This window comes from Amaranthus tricolor, chromosome 1 (genome assembly GCF_026212465.1).
Source record: "Amaranthus tricolor cultivar Red isolate AtriRed21 chromosome 1, ASM2621246v1, whole genome shotgun sequence".
In the NCBI taxonomy this organism is placed as follows: domain Eukaryota; kingdom Viridiplantae; phylum Streptophyta; class Magnoliopsida; order Caryophyllales; family Amaranthaceae; genus Amaranthus; species Amaranthus tricolor.
Window position 1 is genome coordinate 40730622 of NC_080047.1, and position 20578 is coordinate 40751199.

Consider the following 20578-nt stretch of genomic DNA (forward strand, 5'->3'; position numbering starts at 1 on the left):
TAGATTCCCTATACCCAGGATTGATGATATCTTGGATGAATTAGGTGGTTGTCAATGGTCAAGGTGGATCTAAGGAGTGGATACCACCAAATGAGGATGAAAGCTGGGGATGAATGGAAAACTGCTTTTAAAACAAAGTATGGGTTGTATGAATGGCTTGTGATGCCCTTTGGGTTAACTGGAGCACCCAGTACTTTCATGAGGTTAATGAATGAGATCTTGAGACCATTTTTAGGGAAATTCATTGTTGTTTATCTAGATGACATACTCATTTACAGTAGAGGAAAGACAGAACACCTAAACCATCTGTAACAATTGTTTGAAGTTCTGAAGAAACAGAGGCTGTATGCCAAGCTAGAGAAATGTAACTTCCTCTTACCTGAAGTCAGTTTTTTAGGGTACATCATAGGGAAGGCAGGAATAAGGGTAGATCCTGCTAAAGTTCAAGCAATCCAAGAGTGGCCCACGCCCACAACCCTTACACAAGCTAGATCATTCCATGGGCTGGCTTCTTTTTATAGGAGATTTATCAAAAACTTCAGCTCTGTTTTAGCCCCTGTTACTGAGTGTACCAAGCAAAGAAAATTTGAGTGGACCCCTGCTGCACAAAAGGCTTTTGAGACCCTCAAGGAGATGATGTGTAAGACACCTATACTCAAACTACCTGACTTTGCCAAACCATTTGAGTTAAAGTGTGATGCCAGTGGAGTAGGCATTGGAGCAGTCCTAGTGCAAGAGGGTAGACCCATAGCTTTCTTTAGTGAGAAGCTGAATCATAGTAGGTTGAATTATTCTACATATGACAAGGAATTTTATGCTATTATTAGGGCTTTTGAGCATTGGTCCCACTACTTAAGGATCCAACCATTTGTCCTACATACTGACCATGAATCCTTAAAGTACATCAACAGCCAACATAAACTAAGTAGTAGACACGCTCGGTGGGTTGAGTACATGCAGACTTTTGATTTTGCAACCAAGTATAAAATAGGAAAAACTAACATCATAGCTGATGCCCTCAGTAGAAAATACAGTATACTTGGGAAAGTAGGATCTAGGATTTTGGGTTTTGAGTTCATCAAAGAACAATACTCTGCTTGCCCTGATTTTGCTGAGATTTATCAGTCCTGTAAGGACAAACCTCAAGGCCTGTTTAGCATTTACCAAGGTTTCCTGTTCAAGGGAAACAAATTATGCATACCTAAGCTTCCCCTCAGATTTGTTTTAGTGAAGGAGGTACATGAAGGAAGCATAGCTGGCCATTTTGGAATACAAAAGACTTTAGATATGCTTGCTAAACATTTCTTTTGGCCAAAGATGCTGGGCACGGTAGGAAAACATGTTTTGAAATGTGAAGTTTGTCTTAAGGCCAAGGTGACTTTTCACAAGGGAGAATACATACCCTTACCCCTTGCATAGAGACCTTGGGAGCATATTAGTATGGACTTTATAATGGCATTACCAAAAACTAAGAGAGGGAAAGATGCCATAATGGTGGTTGTGGATAGGTTTTCAAAAATGTCACACTTTATTGCCTGCACTAAGGTGGATGATGCACAAAGCATTGGAAGACTTTTTTTTGCTGAAATTGTTAGATTGCATGGCATACCAAAAACAATTGTTTCAGACAGAGACAGTAAATTTCTAAGCCATTTTTGGAAAAGTTTGTGGAAGTTGTTAGGCACTAAACTATTGTTTAGTGCGGCTTACCATGCGCAAACCGATGGCCAAACAAAGGTACTAATAGAACATTGGGCACCTTACTTAGAACTTTAATACATAAAAATATGAGGGAATGGGACTTAAAGTTATGCTACGCTGAGTTTGCATATAATAGAGCCCCCAATCGTGCCACTAAACACACCCCCTTTGAATGTGTATATGGCACTAACCCTCTGTTGCCTGTATCTCTAATTGATTTCCCTACGTGTGACAGTAAGCAACTGGAGGCAGAAGAGATAATCAAGCAAATGGAATCAATTCACAGCTGACAAGCATTTGAAAGCAAGACCATCCATTAAAGAAGGAGACCAAGTATGGGTATATCTCAGGAAGAAAAGATTTCCACAGCTCAGAAGAAACAAACTGCAACCAAGAGCCATAGGTCCCTACCCAGTGTTGAAGAAATTTGGAGATAATGCTTTTGAGATTCAACTGCCTGCAAAATACAACATCTCCCCTGTCTTCAATATAGGAGATCTTACCTTACATCAACCAGCTCAAGAATTAGGGACAATTCTTCCCCAAGAAGGAGGGGTTGATGCAAATGCATCAGGGAACAATGGCCATGACAATGCTGATCAGGAACAGGACAGTGATCCCAACTTGTCTTCTACGCCAAATACTCATGAAGACCAAGGGTCAAGCGTTGACACCTCTCATAAATCAGGCATAGACCTAAGAACACGCATTGGGGCTGAGGAAACTCAAAGCCTTGCAGAAACTAGCATTCTGAGCTTAAGGGACACAACAGACAGCAGCAAAGGAACAACAGGAGAATCTGACGAACAGCAGACCTTGCTGACCATCCTGTGCACAGACCGGGAACATCTGGACCAGGAGGAAGACAGGAACGTCATCTCTCTACATGGACCAAGCCATAGAGGGCCTAGAGTCTTACTAACAATCCACCAGGAAGCTGGTAATACGCGTTGAAGGAGGCCTGGCCAGCAGACGAAGAAAATCAGAAAATTGGCTAAGTGTTTGCCTTCTGTTCATATTTCTGTTTTGTTAGTTTTCCACGTGTATTAGGCAAGTTAATTGTAACGGCTAGTTTTAGATACCAAACTCTATAAATACATAGGCTCTCATGTAATAGACACGTTTTCATTTGATCAATCAATATTCTGAGGTATTTTTCAGAGAAGTTTCATTTTCTGTTTTGTGAAGTTTTTGTGCAAACTTCATCAAGTTGTGAGACAACTTGGCCGGAGAGTTTGAAGAGTTACGTAGAAACTTGGATTCTCAACGGAACCTTGCTATCAAGGCTTCAATATCCTTGCATTGTAATAGTCATAGGATCGTTATCTCAAACAGGCAAAGGGCAACAATCACCCTCGTCAGAAAATCAAGAAGGTCTTTCTTTGGCTGTTGTGAGTGTCTGTGCATTTGTTTGTGAAGTAATTCGGGTTTCTGAATGCACCATTGATTAAGGTTGATTAACAACGAGAATCAGTGCATAACAAAGGCCATAATCAGCCCTTTGTTTTGCATCAATAACTCGTCTATGCTCACATGCAGTGCTCGGTATGCTAGTCAAATTTTCCACAGTATTTAGTGAAACATGATATAGCACATCTCCCTCATCATTTTTTTTTGGATTACAAGGTAGGCTAAGACAAGAAAAGGGTTAGATAAAAATTGATCCCGGGACTTTTTCCTAAAAAAATGATACTTGCTCTCCAACTACGATAAGACCTAATTCTCATCCCTCGCATAGCTGCTTTGTGCACTCTTACTTGAGACTGAGAGTGCATCTCTAATCCTCTTGCAAATGCAGACTGTTAAGGTGAGTTTAGGATTTTTGTATTCTATAATTATTTGTGACAGTATTTTGCATTACTTTGTACACTTACCAACTAAAGGTAGTGCATTTCATTTGAAATCAGTGTTAAATGGGTGATGTTGTGTACTTTTCATATAACTCTTCATGATATTCTGATTGTGCAAAGATTACGCAAGAATTGTTCAAGTCTAAAACATATACTTTTAACTGTCATTTTGTGCTATTCTAATGTGTTCATGTACCACTTCCGTTCTATATACTTGCACCATTTCGACTAATAATTGATTAATAGCGAAATATCATTTTTGTCTAAAATAATGACAAAAGTGTAGGTATACATTAGAAATAACGTAGGGATAAATAGAATCAAATCACTCAGAGTTAATCTAAAGTCGGATTTTTAAATATTGAGATTTTTTGAATTAAATCACCCGGCGTTAGAATTTTTAAAAGTAATTTTCCTTTTAATTTATAATGATAACTCGTAAAAATTAAACTTTGCAGCTATCATTGATAAATGATTTAAATTTTACGACTATAATTTATAAATAATTCTTATTAATATAATACTACTGTGTGGAAACCACTATGTTATTATACCGTTTCAAATTGCATTGTCGGTCAATAGATATAGCCATTTAAACTGCTCCATGTTTGTCTTGGCCTGCAAGGTTTTAATAATACTCCATTTATATATGAAAAATAAATAAAAGTTTGTTATAATACATATGACAACAATAATGTCAAAGTTTTAATCCAAAAAGATTAGGATCGGTTATCATATGATAAATAACACAAGAAAATAGGGGCAACCCATAGGTTAGAAATGCTTCTAAGAGCCTTTGCCTATGACTTACAACACCAAAAACAAGATTCACTCTTAAATCATAGTCATAAATTGATCAAAACAACAACAAATTAAAACATAAATTAAAGTGATAATATATATATATATATATATATATATATATATATATATATATATATATATATATATATATATATATTCCTCATTCTAGGATAACACTCCTTCTATCCCTTTAAATTTGCACTTTAAAACTCAAATACGTGAGAACTTTTTGAATTTTAGGGTGCAAACTCGGAGAAACAGATAACGTATTTGATATTTCTTGATGTATTTCGAAATAGGAATTATAGCATCTATCGATCTGCAGAAAAAACGAGGTTAGATTAGTAAGGGGGAGTGCCAATGTAGTTGCCTGGTGGGTCGTAGTTGCAAGTAACAAAAACACCACCATCACTGCACTTAACCCTAGCACAACCGAGTCGTTGCGATTGCCTCCAAACAATTTGAGTATAATGACCACAATCTTGACCACCAACACATGAGTTAGAACCATAATCATAGTACTTGCGTTCATCTATCCAAGTTTGTAAGGCAAATGCAGCTGAATAATCCCCACTTCCCCAAAAAATATTTTCTCCATATTGATCATTATTGGAGTGCACTAAACGACAATCATTAATACGTTGGTTTGCCCATGATTGTGCGAACGCCGCCACTCTGTCGTCCCAACTGAGTGGGCCTACGCCCACAGCTGCCCTAGCCGCATTGTGGAGTTGCAAATACACAGCTTTTTCTGCGTCACTTGCACCACCACCACCACCACCGTACGATGGAATGTAAGTTGGTGGGGGTTGAGAGTAGGTGGGTTGTTGGGTTTGGGTATAGTAGGGTTCTTGGGTTTGGGTATAGGTATAGTAGGGTTCTTGGGTTTGGGTATAGTATGGTTGGTAAACTTGGACAGGGTAATCATTCGAGTATGATGGAATTACCGGGTTGTATGTTCGATACGACGATGCATGGGCAAGACCTAAGGCAAAGGCGACGACAAGGAGACCAGAAAATGTGATTGTTTGGGCCAAATTATGGGCCATTGTGAAAATATGAAGATCTCTTTTTTGATTTTTTTTTTTTATGGTGTTGGTTGGTGAAATAGGGGATTTATAGTATAGGCTAGGAAGGAAAGTTTGAAGAGTTATGTGTTATTTGGGGTTTAGTTTGTGAGAAGCATGTTCGATAGTGAAAAGCACGTATATTTGGTTCTTTGTGGGAAAATTTGGATTTGGCTAGTTCAATTTATAATAGCTTGTTAAACATAATATTAATAAAATGGTTGAAATGGAATATCAAATATGATATATGTAAGATTCAAATTTTCTCAAAAGTCAACTTTATATTTATGTAATTGCACTATCACAAATTCTTATAACAGATGATTTTTGTGAGAGACCATCTCTAATTGGGTCGACTTATCATATATTTTTTAAAATATTATAAGTAGGCATTAAGAATGATGTAAGTAGACATTTAAGATATTGAAAGTAGACATTAAGAATACGGTAAGTAAGCATTAAGTATAATATAAATAGGCATTAAGAATACGGTAAGTAGAAATTGCTCTTTAATGGGTTAGGTTTGAGATACGTCTCTCAAGAGCCTAGCGGTTGCACTATTGTGTTGATTGAGAATCATGGGTAGAATTAACTAAATTAGGTTTTCTTTCAAGTTGACATTTTTTTTTTTTTGATTGACTGTCAAGTTGATTATTATTAAGTAATTGTTTAGAGTAAAGACTTTGATTTAGTTTAGACCTTGGTTCTTTCAATATTATGATATCTTTTCAATAAAAAAAAAAAAAAAAAAAAAAAAAAAAAAAAAAGAATTGCGTAGAGAGTATACCTTGCGACAAAATGTAAATAAAAGGATGAGTTTGGTAGTATAGAGAAGTGTTGTAGTTCGATTAAAAAAAAAAGCTTCCAAAGGAAATTAACACGAATGTTTTTTAATGTATGATAGGCTGAAAGGAGTGAGTTAGCGAAGGGAATACTGAAAATCGAACCTGAAATCTTGCATAAAAAAATAGTACATATCAACTAAGACGAGATTTAATTTTCAAAATGGTGTAAATGAAAAAAATAGCTCATAAATTTTCTGAGATGATGACTTCGTAAATTTTATGTAAAATTCATTGTATTTCTCAAGTAGATGATTAATCATCCGTGTTAATATTCATAGGCTTGTGTGGTGATAGTATTGGTAAAATATAATACTCACTTCAATTCAGCATTAACGTTTATTTACTTTATGCACTTTATCCAATGCACTTATTTAATCCTTAATATCTTTAATTGTGCATTATTAAAAATTATGGAAAGTTGATATGAATAATTCTTGCATTGAGACGAATCAAATAAGATCTCACATGACTATGTTTTTAACTTGTAGATTAATAATAAAATACAAATTAAGAATAAAAGATGAATAGTGTCCAAAAAGCAAATATAATGTTAATGCTGAATTGGAGGGAGTATTATACAATGCGTAATTATATGTTTTGTGTATGTTACATATGAATATAAATAAAAATTAATTATAAATAAACAAACGAGCTTTTGACCGACAACTATACAATACAAGCAGATAGAATTTAAAATCTCCATTTTCTTAACTTCTCACTAATTAGTTAGTTTTATTGGGAGTTGCATTTGTAACAACTCGATTTACTGTTGACTGAGTAAACAGGATTATCACGGGACTCACTTCCTAAGAAACTTCAATTTTAATTCCAAAACTTGTGCAAACGAGTCTTTAATTCTAAAACATAGCTAAATCAGCTAATTCTTAATCCAAACTTCTATCTAAATCATAAAGTAATCATAAAAATCTCTATAAAAGTCCAACATAACCAATACAGTCTAGACTAATATACAATCACCAAAGTCTAATACAAAACTACAAAATTCTAACGTGCTCAGCTCAATATAACATCCTTCGAACTCTAATCAACTCCACTAATCCATCGTTCCCGACCGGTTCCGATCTATAAAAAAACTAAAAGTTGAAAACAACAGAGGGTCAGATTAAACTGAATGAGAAGTAACAATCCAAAATAACAAAACACAGTAATTTCCAAAAAAAAGGTTTAAAAACAACATCAGTAACCTAGATCTATGTGCGCACAATGAATCTAGTTTGAGAGGTGCCCCAAAGCTCTAAGGCTATGTCGCTCTCGGGTGAAGCTAGTCAATATCTAAATGACAACTCACCTCAAAATAGGGAGTAGGGAATAATGTTCCTCAACTCCGTCAATGACCAGCTACTAGTGTAAAATACCTTTTTTGGCGTCTATTCTAAAGAGTTTATTGCATCGGTTGTTGACCGATGCAATTAAAGTGCCTAAAGGCGTTGCAACGAGTGTTGTGTCAAATTTGAAATAAAAGGTCATCAGAAAACAATTTTTTTTGTATTGGCACTTTTAGGAACCGACGCAAGTAGTCTTTTTTTATTCTTATATTTATAAATATCTTCATTATTTAAAAAAATTTATACACAATCCAAACAATACTCCACAATTAGCATACATGATCTAATATTGTACTTGTGATTGTGTCATTATTATCCTTTTGTAAGTTGCCTAATAGAATATACTATTTTCTTAGATGAAAAGAAATAAGGTTACTTTAAAACCATATTTATGTTTTAATTAGAAGGAGAAGGATATAGATTAAGACTAACCCTAGTTCTCTTCAAATGGTAGAGTTTTATTCAAATATGTGTTTAAAGGATTATGCTTTAGTCTTGATAAAAATTACAATGGAAAATGTGTTTAGGGGATGGAGACTAATTTTAGGAGAAAATAAAGGCTAAGCAATGTAGGGTTTTTGATGAGGATTTAGCATACATAATGGCGTAGAGTATGATTATAGCCTTTGCTCCTCAAGGATACATCACTATGATGATTATTCCATAATCAATCTAAGTCACCACTACTTAGGTACTTCTCCTCTTACTGTTAAACTTAATTATTTAGCTTATTTAAATTATAACTAAGTAAACATATATATATATATATATATATATATATATATATATATATATATATATATATATATATATATATATATATATATATATATATATATAAAATCCAAATACACAAAATCCTAACGCTAATGCTCATCACCCTCATTTACTCTATCCAACTGAGTTGGTCTCCTACGCCTCCTACGGTAGTAAGAGGCGTTCGTGTATCGCTCTGGTAGAGGAGGGGACTGGTACTATGATGGCTGGGATGGCCCAGCCTGCGAGGTTCCCGCAACGTCAACAGGGTATGAAAGGTCCATCTCCTCCAAATGATAGTCATAAGCAGGAGATGAGAAGTGCGCATCGGCAGAAGCCGGTGATGCCTCCGCAGCGACTTCCAGTATGAAATGCTGAAACTGCGTGTCGATGAGCATGCCTTGCGCAATCTCCCTCACCGGCTCCTCGTGGCTATACCGCATCACGGTTGTCGCACCTTGGGCCTGCAATTTCCATATATGGACAACAAGGCTTGTTGTTGCTTAGCACACCACACTCGCTTATAATTCACTTCTACACCAAAACGATCTTTAACCATCCGCCGTACGACAGATACCTTAATGGATGGGTCTTTAGCAGCACAATTTCTAATGACATTGTTAATGACAAAAGATGTCAAGTGAATGTAGCCGAGACAGTGTCACTACCCAAAACACAAGACCCATGCTTACCCTTATACGTAACAATACGCCATGAAGATAAATATGAATCGAACGTAGCCCTAAGTCTCCACGAACAGCCTGGCTTTCATTTCAAAGTAAGGACAGTTTGGTTTGAGGTCTCCATTCTATATTTCACATTTCTACGAATATGATACACTCTGATAGCTTCCAACAACGCTTCCTTACTATCAAACATCATACCCTTCTCCAACTCCCCTTCTTCGGTGTAAATGGTATTACAAGCCCAAGACCTCTAGGAGTTGTCCTCCTCATACTCGTCTAGAGGTGGACATAGGGCATAAGGTGTAGGAGGAATAATGATTGTATGAATGTTGCCTAGAGTCAAGGATCGTCAATGAGCTCGTTACTCTCATTTCCATCATCCCAAGGTCCCATCTCATCACTTTCTCCTAAGTTAACCATTGGATCAATTGGAACTTGATTCGAAGGGGGTTGAGAAAGAGTACAAGATGCGGAAAGAACGAAAGGACTTAGAGTTTCCTGAGTTGATGTAGACATAGGGGTAGTAGTAGGATTAGAAGCAACTACATTTTCTAAGGGTACTTCTTCTACGTATAACTCCAAAGAGGGAATTTGGGTGGACTTTGAATGCTGCCACATAGCATCTATAGCCTCATCATCCTCAACAGGAAAGGCTAGCAATTCTCCACTCATGTTATATTTAAAGCTTATATTTAGGGTACTTCTGGTGGGCTCCAATCCAATCTTAGAACATATAAAACGTTTAAACTGATTCAAATCCATGTTCGAGTTGCATGCAAACAACCTACGTCTTCCCCCAGCATAATGAACTTTGCCACTACTTTCTCGAATACAACCATTCCAAAAACATACTATAGTGACGCGAAATGATGCCATTTCTACATGAATACAAACAAAATCAACATCATCGTCAACTTCATGCCCATACAAGTACATTATATTCATTTTATTTTTTTGGTCTATAAATTGATAAAGTCCATAATGTAAATAAGTTCAAACATATATAGTGCACTTAAAATTCAAATAATAAATCAATTAATAAGTTCTTAAATGATATTTCTAATAACAACATCAAAATTTCTAATAGTATATAATGTACATTAAATTCAACTAATTCAATATGCTCATCAACAACAATACTTCAAAAAACATCATAAATCTATGAAAACAATTAAACATTACCTTGAACAGTTATGGATGATTAAGAAGAGTGTTGATTTTAGAACTAATAACCTACATTTGAGAAAATAACCAAACTTCATCAAAATCCTAAAAAACGATATATATACTTAAAAAAACGCATAAAAGTTTACCTTTGTGCAAGTTAGAGTATCCCAGACTAAATTTGAAGTGCTAAATTGAAATAGAAATGCAAGAATTGATGGATTGAAGCTAGTCTAATAGTGATTTTGTAAGGGAAATGTCGAATAGTATAAGATAGGGTTTTGAAATTGGGAACGAAGGGAGCTGCTGCGTATTTTTGGTGCATTCTGTTGCGAACAGGGTCAAACAAAAGTCAACATCTCTTCGAAGTTAGTAACTGCGAACAACTAGTTTTCTTTTTTGACCTGTTCACAGTTACTAACCGCGAACAGTAATCACAGGTTTAGACATTACACGCTTATTTTTGGAAATAAGTTGAAATTTATCTTATTTCGTGCATTTTGTTGATAATTTATCTTATTCATTTCAATTTTTCTATGGTCAAAGAAGAGAAAATGAACGAAAATTTTGGGTGCAACTGAAAAAATAAATCCAAAATTAGTGTTTTGGCGCGGAACTTAAAACTTGGAATACCCTAATAAACGAAAATGGAGCAAAAAGAAACACATTTTCAGATTAACTTGAAGTTGCTATTTTCCAATTGATTCAAAAGATGCAGAAAACTATTGAATCCTTCTTCAAACATTCATCTACCCCAACATCTGATCCCGGAACTTCAAATTCCGGCGATTTATTTGACGGAATTAGGGCTCAAAATCGGCCGGAAATTCGAGTCAAATACACTCGTCAATCTACCAGGTAGTTCAAATTTTCCCCCAAATTATTTTTCCGACCTGAACTGTTTATACTAAATTCTTTATTAAATTTTTAACCCTAATATTAGGGGAGAAGAATCGACAAAGGATGTTTTAATTGGGGAAGAAACTAGCGAAGAGCAAAGAGAAACAAGTGAAAAATTGAATGGTGTTAATGGTGGAGGGAAGATTTTGAACAAGAAACGGAAGTATGCTCAGTTTCATTTGGAATTAGGTCAATCTGATTTTCTTCTTCATACATGTAAAATCTGTGGAATTAAGTATGCTAAAGGAGATGAAATTGATGAGAAAGTTCACACTACATTTCACAAGAATTATACCCATGGAATTCCATTTAAGGTGTTTTTAATTTTTTATGAGATAACTCGTTTTACTTTTGGATCTCTATATATTTTTATTGGTTGAATTGCTTGATTGATTTTTAGGGTTGGCGTCACGAAAAGGTGATTCAGTTGTCCGGCCTTGTAAAGGATCGTATTATACTTGTGTCAAATTATGATTCTCCTGCTCAGAGGAATAAGGTTGAGATTTGTAATTCTTGAAGTAGTGATAGTTTCATTTAGTTGTTTGAAGATTGAAGTGACTGCTTTGTGTAATTAGCTTTTTTCGATGATATTGTTTTAGGTTCAAGAGGTTGTGAAGATGATGGAGATTGATTTGGGTGATGGCTGGATTTTTCATGAGTTATGTAAGGTTTGTACTTTTCACTTATTTTTTTTTTTTTGGTATACTTTTTACTGAAAAATTAAAATTATATTAGCATATTTAAAGTACTTAGCATTATGTTATGAAAATGGTGTTTTGTAACATATAAGAAACAAAATTTCAAGGGTTGATTATTGTTTATAATTGTTCTTCAATAACCATTGCAGGTATATTTATACATATCCTCACAAAGAGTTTCCGGGTGTGTCTTTGTGGAGTCTATTAATATGGCACACAAGGTTCTTTTGGACCCTGTGCAAATGAGTACTGATGGTGCTAGTGGAAAAGAAGAGAAACCAATGCAAAAGACATTGCAATTTGGAGGGATATGTTTTCGAAGGGAAGCTTTCAGGAGATGCTCTACCCTTAGAACCTCAGAAGCAATGGATTCAAACATAAATGGATCAATTGTATGTGAAGAGAAAGCTACTCTTGCTTCTTGTGGGATCAGGGCTATTTGGGTCAGTCCATCAAACCGAAGAAAAGGCATTGCAAAACACTTGCTGGATGCTGTGAGGTACTTCTGGCAATATCTTGTTGTTTTGTACCTTGGACATTGTTTTATTTCATGAATTTCAGTCTTTTTGTGGGATATGAAAACTGACTAATTAGAATAATGAGTTATATGACTGATTTATGTCTAATGACCCTGTCCTAGCCAATCTCCAGCACAAAATGTCAGTAGGAGGGGTATTGTAGGAATGTTGGTTCACCAAGGAACTCTGTACCAACTTGGTGTTTGGTACAATTTGGTGTTTTGAGAGTTTGGGAAATGCCAATCTCCAGCATAAAATGACAGTACTTTTAGAGATAGCTTTAAAGGCATTCATATGTGATACAATTTGTTGTTTGGAGAGTTTGGGAAATATGAAGAACAACATATAAACTATCAAGCATGAAGAGCAGCATGAAAACAATTTCTTTATTGATTGTAAAAGAGTACAGGATAGGAGGTATATATAACTAAATCTAAACAACAAACTAACAACCTTAACAACATATAACTTTCTTGGCTAAAAACTAGGAACAAATATAACTAATATAACTAACAGAAAAACTAAACTAAGGAGGTGGTTATAAGATGATACAATTGTCATCTTATTCCTTCAACATAATTATTATCTTCATCAATATGTTAGCAGGGAGATCTTTGCATTTGTAGCTTTTGTGAAGAACATGTTTTTCAATAAGAGAGTAACATATTGCTACAATTGTTATATGAGCATGTATGGCGTTACATTTTGTCAGGATGTTAGAAGAGAAAACAGTCTCTTACAAGAAAAAACATGTGACGGTTTTTAATGGTTATACTTCATATAATTTCCTCCAAAACATGTTAAAAGAGGGTCGAATGTTTTACTATTACCTTGTTTTTGCAGCATGACCACTTAAAAGAGCTAAAATATTGTTGTAGCTCCGCGGCCTGTTCATAGTCCATTACCTTAGAAAAGCACAACTACTTGGGTAGTCCTTTATCCTAATGAGAATGCCACAATTTCTGTTTTGATTCGTCTCTTCTACTTTGTAAGATTTTTATTTTGGGTAATGTTCCCACTATTTTCTTTAATTCTTATCTACACATATCTTTTATGTTCTCTCCCTTTAAATTTTATCCACTCAACTTATTGTCCCTCCATTTCCTTAATATTTGTGGAAAAAAGGTATTCGTTGTGGCATACTCATGGTAATAGAGGGTGCAATAAACAAGGATGTACCTTGGGTGCTTGAATTTATTATGAAATCATAGCCGATGGTTTCCAATCATCTGGAAACAAAAATCTTGGTCTTTTATGAAAAAAACGTGCGCGTTCGAAAAGAATGACGTTCCTGCCCAATTAAAAATAACCCATAAGTGATGCCACATCAAAGAATAAGAGAAAGGTTGCCTAACATACAAGCTTGATTTATCAATTTGTTTTAGAATGAAACTTTATCGGGCTTGTATTTTGTCAACTCTTCTCTTGTGTTGGACTTGTTGTGTACAAACCCATTGACAAATTTATTAGGGTGACTTAAATGATGATCTAACCTAGAGAATCATCTATTTAGGAATCTTGCTCATGCAGCTTGAACTTGTATAGTGTAGTTATCTGACTCTTAAGGTTCCTAAGGTCAGTGCTGCGCTGTGCTGGGTGGTGTGAATTACAGGACTCCTCTCATGCAAACTACCAATACTTAAAGGAAATCAATTTCATGGTCTAAGCATTGAGAAAGTGGTATATGATCATGATGAATTGATGACACAAATTGTGCAATCCCTAACTCATAAGTGAATGATGAAAAGTGCCCATTAGCCTGATGGCTAATAAACTGTGAGCAGGAATAATTTCCTTATGTCACTACTCTTTCCTGAATGGGAACAGGTTAAAATGGTTTGTAGATGATTTTTCTGTGCTATACAAGGGTCATAAGAGATGGCAATAATAAAATAGCACTAAATTAGCATCAGCATACTCTCGCTGCATTTGTAAGATATCAATTGACTATATTAACAAGACGGATTGTATGGTTAGCACAAGAGTGTATAAGATTGCTATAGCATGTATTCATATAGTTCAAATTGGTTGTCTTGTTTCATTTTGATGTCTCACCTTGTGAAGCAATATTTTTAGTTTAGCACTCTTTGAAAAGTGACATTCAATGAACTAATTGGTTTAAAGCTTGAATTGTTTATTTTTCATTATACTGTTGTGTCACTGTCTTTATATGGCACATGCTTCCTGATAATAGTTCGAACACTGTATAAGATTTGGAATTTGATCACAACCCCAAATAAGGTCTTTTTCTGTAGATAGTTAGAACATCCAACTAACTAGGAATGATACCAACTTCTGAAAATGTCTTCCTAAGTCAGGCTCTGATGACTTTCTACCTTGTAAAATATATAGCCTTTTCCCCCTCTAATGATCACATTATAATACTCGGCTTTATAGTGATCAGCCATAAAGCCGAGTCGACTTTAGCTGCTGACTTCAAACCTCAGTTCCTCTTTTAAGCTGAGTCCGCTTTGTTTGCAGCAGAAGGTAAAGCCGACTCGGCTTTATCTTCTGTGACAAAACCAAAGCTTTTCTCCTTCTACTCTCCATTTGGACACCCATATGTCCACGCGTAAGTCCAAGACTCAAGGCATATTATAACACCTAATTTGATTATACTCCATCTATAATCTCGAATCACTTCAAATCAGCTCATGTCAGAGTGACTAATTGGCTGTCTGTCTGTTTGTTGCTTAAGTTAGCTCTCACTCTAGAACTCATATTACTTATATCCCTTAAAATGTCCTAAAATTTCATTTACATGTAATGTATGAATTAGTGCTGATTTAATAGAAACAACGGGTTGGCACGATAAAATGAACTAAGAACGAGTGTCTTTCCTTTGTATTTTTTAATGCTGTTTGAAACTATGTTAGACATTGAGCTGTTTTGTGAATTCAGGTTGGGCCTTTTTATTTTGCTTCTGATCTGTAATTATGTATGCAGGAAAAGCTTCTCATTAGACTACACACTTGGGTGCTCAGAATTAGCATTCTCTCAGCCATCCTCATCCGGAAAGGCATTGGCAACCAAATATACTGGTACACCATCATTTTTGGTATACAAAAGCTAGTTTTACATGACAGTTGACTTTGTACCTCGATTTAGTTGATAGTAGAGGTCTTCAAAACAGACCAGCTGATCTGTTGTTCATTTGAAATCAACCTGATGACCCGAATGAACACCTTTAGTTGATAGGATTAATATTGAAAGTTCAAAACCTGCATATTATTTTTTATGTATCCTGCATTCCTGCTAGTTGATTAAGATAATGTATGATTTTCATTATCGACAATTTCTCTTGTGTTGGTTTATGTAGCTTCTTTAATATATTACGATTACGGTTTTGATATTGTTGTTTTTATTGTATATCTACTATCTAGTATCTAGAGCTAATCAAAGGAGCAGCAAGGCATTAGATTACACACAATACATTGGTTATACAAACGCACCATTTTTCTGTTCTTGTAACATTACTTGTCGCTAACTTTCTATATCAATGGACTCAAATTTCAGTTACTGCATTGGAATTTGCAATTCAACCAAAATTTTCTTACATTAAATCATAAGCTCAAGCATAAAATCCATAAACAAGATCAAAGCATCAACCAATCACTAATGTGGTTTCTAAACCCCAACTAATATATACTCCTAAAATTTGAACAAAATAAGTGTTTATTCTAAAAAAATATCTCAAGGGAAACCCAAAATACACTTGTTGAAATAGAAATGAGGTTACATTCTATTAATAAAAATCTCATTAGAAACGTAATTTCTCTTTGACTTTTTTACATATCTGTTTCATCAACTTATTTTGTCAATTTTCTACCACTACTTCTTACTAAACTATAATAAAATAAACATTTTGTAGTTCAATTACTCTATTTTCCATATCAATATTCTATTTAAGTATTAATGTTTTATTTAAATATTAAAATAAACTATTACTAAAATAAACTGTTTGACCATCCACTATATTGCCTCCCTTCTAAAATTTTTGTCCATTTAATTTCATCCATATATTTCATATAATTGTTTTTTTCTCCAATATGTACTAAACACCAAAATAACAAAAAAGCAACCACTTACGTATGAGTAGCCATGGATTCAAGACTCTATTGGATCCGAGTCCAAAAAAACAAATAGATATAAGTTTGGATCTAGGATCTTCAGGCCCTGACCTAACTCAAAATTAGGACTCATTTAAAGATTCAAACCCGCCATCTTTCTAGACTCGACCTATTACACAAGCTAAAATCAATTTTAAGTTCGTTTTAAACTTATTCATATGTTTATTTGGACTCCATTTAGCCTTATATACAACCCATAGTCTATAGATCCTTTTTTTAGAAGTGCTACAGACCCGTTTTACTTCTAATAAAACTTTTTAAAATGTAAAAAGTTCATCTTTGAATGACTAAATCAAGACTCATTTATTGGATGTGGGTTCGGATAAGTCCAAGTCTAGTTCAAGTTCACCAAAAATCAATAGGTCTGTTTGGACCCGATCCAAACCCATTCCATGACAATCCTTGATCTTGACAATAAAGTAGTAGTATTATTCTTTATGACGCCTTAATTTGCTATAGGGGTGTTTGGCAATTAGCTGTAGGCTGTTGGCTTTTCAGTTGGTTTGTTTGGCCAACTGGAAATGTTGACTGTTTTTGTTAGCTAAAAACAGTTATTTATGGAAATCTTTGGTAAATTTAGGTATTAGTTGTTGACTGTTTATTAGAAAAAGTGGATTAATAAGCCAAAAGCCAACAAAAAAAGTTAACTGGAGTAACTTTTTATTTTAGTTTAAAAGCCAGCTTTTTAACTGGCTTAAAAGCTATCTATTAAACACTTTTTAACTATTTGGCCAACCAATAAGTTAAAAGTCAAAAACCAACAAAAAAAAAAAAAAAAAAAAAAAAGCTAAGGAAAAAATTGTGAACCAAACACCCCATAATAAGTATATATTGTTCCCACTCCCATTTGCAAGCGGTAGAAAATTGCATGAAAATGCAAGGTAATAGTAACACATTAATAATTTAAGTGGGAAATTTTATAACCTTAAAGTCAATACTAGTAATTTGGTTTAATACTAGTTTGTTACCGATTAAAAAACTAAAAATCAACTAAAAGTTTATTAAATACTTCCGTTCTATTTTATTTGCAACACTTACCATTTTTAGATATTTCATATTACTTGCAACATTACTATTTTTGGCAAAAATAATCTACACAATTTTTTATTTTATCCTTACTTTATTCCTACCTCATATATCCACTTCAATCATACTTCATCCCTTTAATTACTTAATTTACCCACCACCCCTTACCTACTTATAATTATATACTCTTTTTCCCTACCTTTAGAATGAATTCAAATCAAAATTAAAGGGCATTAATGGCAAACTAGCAGATCAAAAATTGAAGGAATCCAATACAACCTTTCAGCTCTCATTGAATGTTCTAGAAGATGAAGATGATTAATAAATCTTGACCCTTAATTTTTCCTTGCCTTTACATCTCAGTCCTTGATTTTGGTTACTCATCCTCATAAACCCTACGTTGCTGGCCATCTCCTTCATTTCACCTCATTAAGCAAACGACTCCTTCTCCCTCTCTCTCTGAACTCTCCCCTCCCTCATAACCTACCGTTTGTGTTCTTCACTTTACCTCATGATTTTGAGTATCCTTCACTGTCAACCAACATGCATTTGATTTTGGTTCTTTTTTCAGACCTGATTTCGTGGTTTTGTGGTTTCATATTTGGCTTCTGATTTCATTTTGGTTTATTTTTGTTCATCTTTTGTTATTTTGTGGGTTTGTTTTGGGACATCTTCATCTTCTGTTTTGGAGTTCCATTTTTGATTTCGTGGGCTTTATTTTGGGACATTTTCATCTTCTCCGAAAATGGAGTCTTTGAGCAGTGAAGAAAATTCTGGTGGTTTTTTTGATTCTTATGTTCGATACCATGAAAACATTAAGCATGACAATATATTTGGTTCATGGTATGATCATTATTATCTTAACTGTGGAGATTCTTTGGTTGTTGACTCCCCAGACCAAGATCCCTCCTACTTATTTTGGTCTTCCTGATGATGATGATGCGGTGATCAAGAAATCACCCAAAAGTGCGCCGGTTATGCTTAACAATGTTGGATTTGAAGATCCTCAAATGTCAGATAAAAGCGTACCCCCTAAAATGAGCATTTGCGGTTGTGAAAACTGAGCATTTCTTTCCCTTTCATTTAACTGATGTCTTTTGTTTGTTTGGTAATTGTTTGCTGATGATCTATTATGATCTGATTATGTTGTTCATCATGTTGGATTAAGTGTTGCATGTTTGTTGTGTAACAGTTGGATTGTGGACATTGTGTTGGATTATGCTCATTCTGTTGAATTAAATGTTTGCATTGTTGGATGATCTGTAAATTCCTAGTGATGATGGGGTTAATACTGATGAAGTTAGTGCATCACTGAGTAAGCATGTTCATTGCCACCTTGGGCTTGACCACAATGTAGGCTGATACATAAGCAATAACCTTGTGACATGCCATTTTCAGTTACTGTGATTTATTAATATTGCCATCTAAATTACTACCTTTGTTCTGTTTTAGTTGCAACATAACAACATTGTTGGTTTCTTCATTTTCAAAAGGCAATGTCAGTAATCTGATTAAAAATGGCAAACGCTGGATATTTTTTGTGTCATTATTTGTGGTTACTCGAGAAGAGGCTGAACTTGCTAGTTGTGCGCTAATTTAAATGATGTAAACCCTTCTTTCTGAGGGAAAAGTGAAACTTGGAATACAATGATGCATGATGTTAAATGAATAAATTTGTTAAAAACCACCTCAATGACTTATATGGAAAGGTGTGTAAACAAAGGATGTCAAGTGATCAACAATGAATGCCTATTTTCTGATTACTAAATGTTATATATGGGTTTATTTCAATGCTTTACAAAATGATTCATCTTACATGTAGCTTTTAAATCCTTTACAAAATGCTACATCTAACATGTAGCCTATAGTCTTTAACCCTTTGACAAAAAATAAAAGGGTTAATTCACATGTACAAAAAGTCACTTCCTATGGATAATTAATTTCAATCTTCATCAGGTGGAACAACATTGAGATTAATTAACCAGTGACATCAATATTGATGAGTCGAATCTATAAGCTCTGTAGGAACTTCAAGTTGACTTGGCAATTCACCTAGCCTGTCCAACCTTTTCTTTCCCATGTGTGGTAGCTTGTAATTATTACCACCCCTTACTTTAAGTACCTGAAGCATGCATAACTGATATTGAATGCATGAGTAATTCAAAAGTTTTGGATTGAAAGTATCGTATACATCAGTTACTGCCTTAATTAACGCTGGGAAATCTCTAGGAAACTCTCTAAATTGAATTGACTGAAGAGCATTAAAAAGACTTAAATCCAAAATGTTCATGTCAGGACTAGAAGCTGGTTGGCAAACTAGCCTAATATTGAACCCATCTTGTGTTGCAGCTTCATTAAATGCATGATCAGTTGTTAATATGTGTGGTCCTGCATTGTCTTGCTGAATCCATATGTCCCTAATTCCATTTGCTGGCCATTTTGATCTGATTGCTGGTAACACTTCAACAATTAACTTTTCCCTGATAACATCTCTTGTGACTCTTGTAATTGCTTTCAATTCTGGTGTACGTGCTGCCCTGTTACTTGAACTTTTGATTTCCATTTGTGTCTCTGTAAAAGGAAATATGCCTATTTTCCCATCCCACAATATGTCCCGTTAGAGTTAACAAGTGGCCTAGCAACAGCAGCTATGAACATGACCTTTCCTATGAAATTCTTGTTTTGAACACATCTATATGGATCTTCCTCTTCCCATGTGAATAAGTAAAATCTTTATGTCTCTCTTCTCATAAAAAACCACTTCTCATCAATGTGTACGACGTTGTACATCAAACTGAATTTCGGTAATGTGTTAACAGTTGGCGGGATAATTTGAGACAAAATGAAGTTAAGTCTTCTAAGTTTGTGTTCATGTGAAAGCTTTGGTTTGATGGAATTTGTGTGGAATCTAAGGTCTCCTGATTTTAACATTCTATATACTTGTGAATGTCCCATTTTCATTTCATTAGCAATTGACCTAATTGTGGTTCTTTTTTCAATTGGGATGGCATTGAGTGTATCCATATTAAAAACATTTTTTTCCTTCCTACCCTTCCCCTCTTCTTGTTACTAACATCAATAACATCA

General features: G+C 34.7%; 3 protein-coding genes across 3 annotated transcripts; 1 reads left to right on the forward strand and 2 right to left on the reverse strand.

The window, feature by feature from the left end:
- Positions 1 to 4519: 4519 nt before the first annotated feature.
- On the reverse strand, positions 4520 to 5423 carry LOC130821566 (pathogenesis-related protein PRB1-3-like). Its single transcript, XM_057687359.1, has one exon. It carries the CDS (start codon positions 5402 to 5404, stop codon positions 4697 to 4699), a length of 708 nt encoding a protein of 235 aa, XP_057543342.1. The 5' UTR covers positions 5405 to 5423; the 3' UTR covers positions 4520 to 4696.
- Positions 5424 to 10803: 5380 nt separating this feature from the next.
- On the forward strand, positions 10804 to 15695 carry LOC130826756 (protein CHROMOSOME TRANSMISSION FIDELITY 7-like). The gene is made up of 6 exons (XM_057692331.1): positions 10804 to 11077; positions 11163 to 11433; positions 11520 to 11615; positions 11719 to 11787; positions 11967 to 12316; positions 15282 to 15695. Exons 1-6 carry the CDS (start codon positions 10932 to 10934, stop codon positions 15406 to 15408), a joined length of 1059 nt encoding a protein of 352 aa, XP_057548314.1. The 5' UTR covers positions 10804 to 10931; the 3' UTR covers positions 15409 to 15695.
- A 3786-nt stretch (positions 15696 to 19481) lies between these two features.
- Positions 19482 to 20054, reverse strand: LOC130810808 (uncharacterized). The gene has a single exon (XM_057676934.1). It carries the CDS (start codon positions 20052 to 20054, stop codon positions 19482 to 19484), a length of 573 nt encoding a protein of 190 aa, XP_057532917.1.
- Positions 20055 to 20578: the final 524 nt, after the last annotated feature.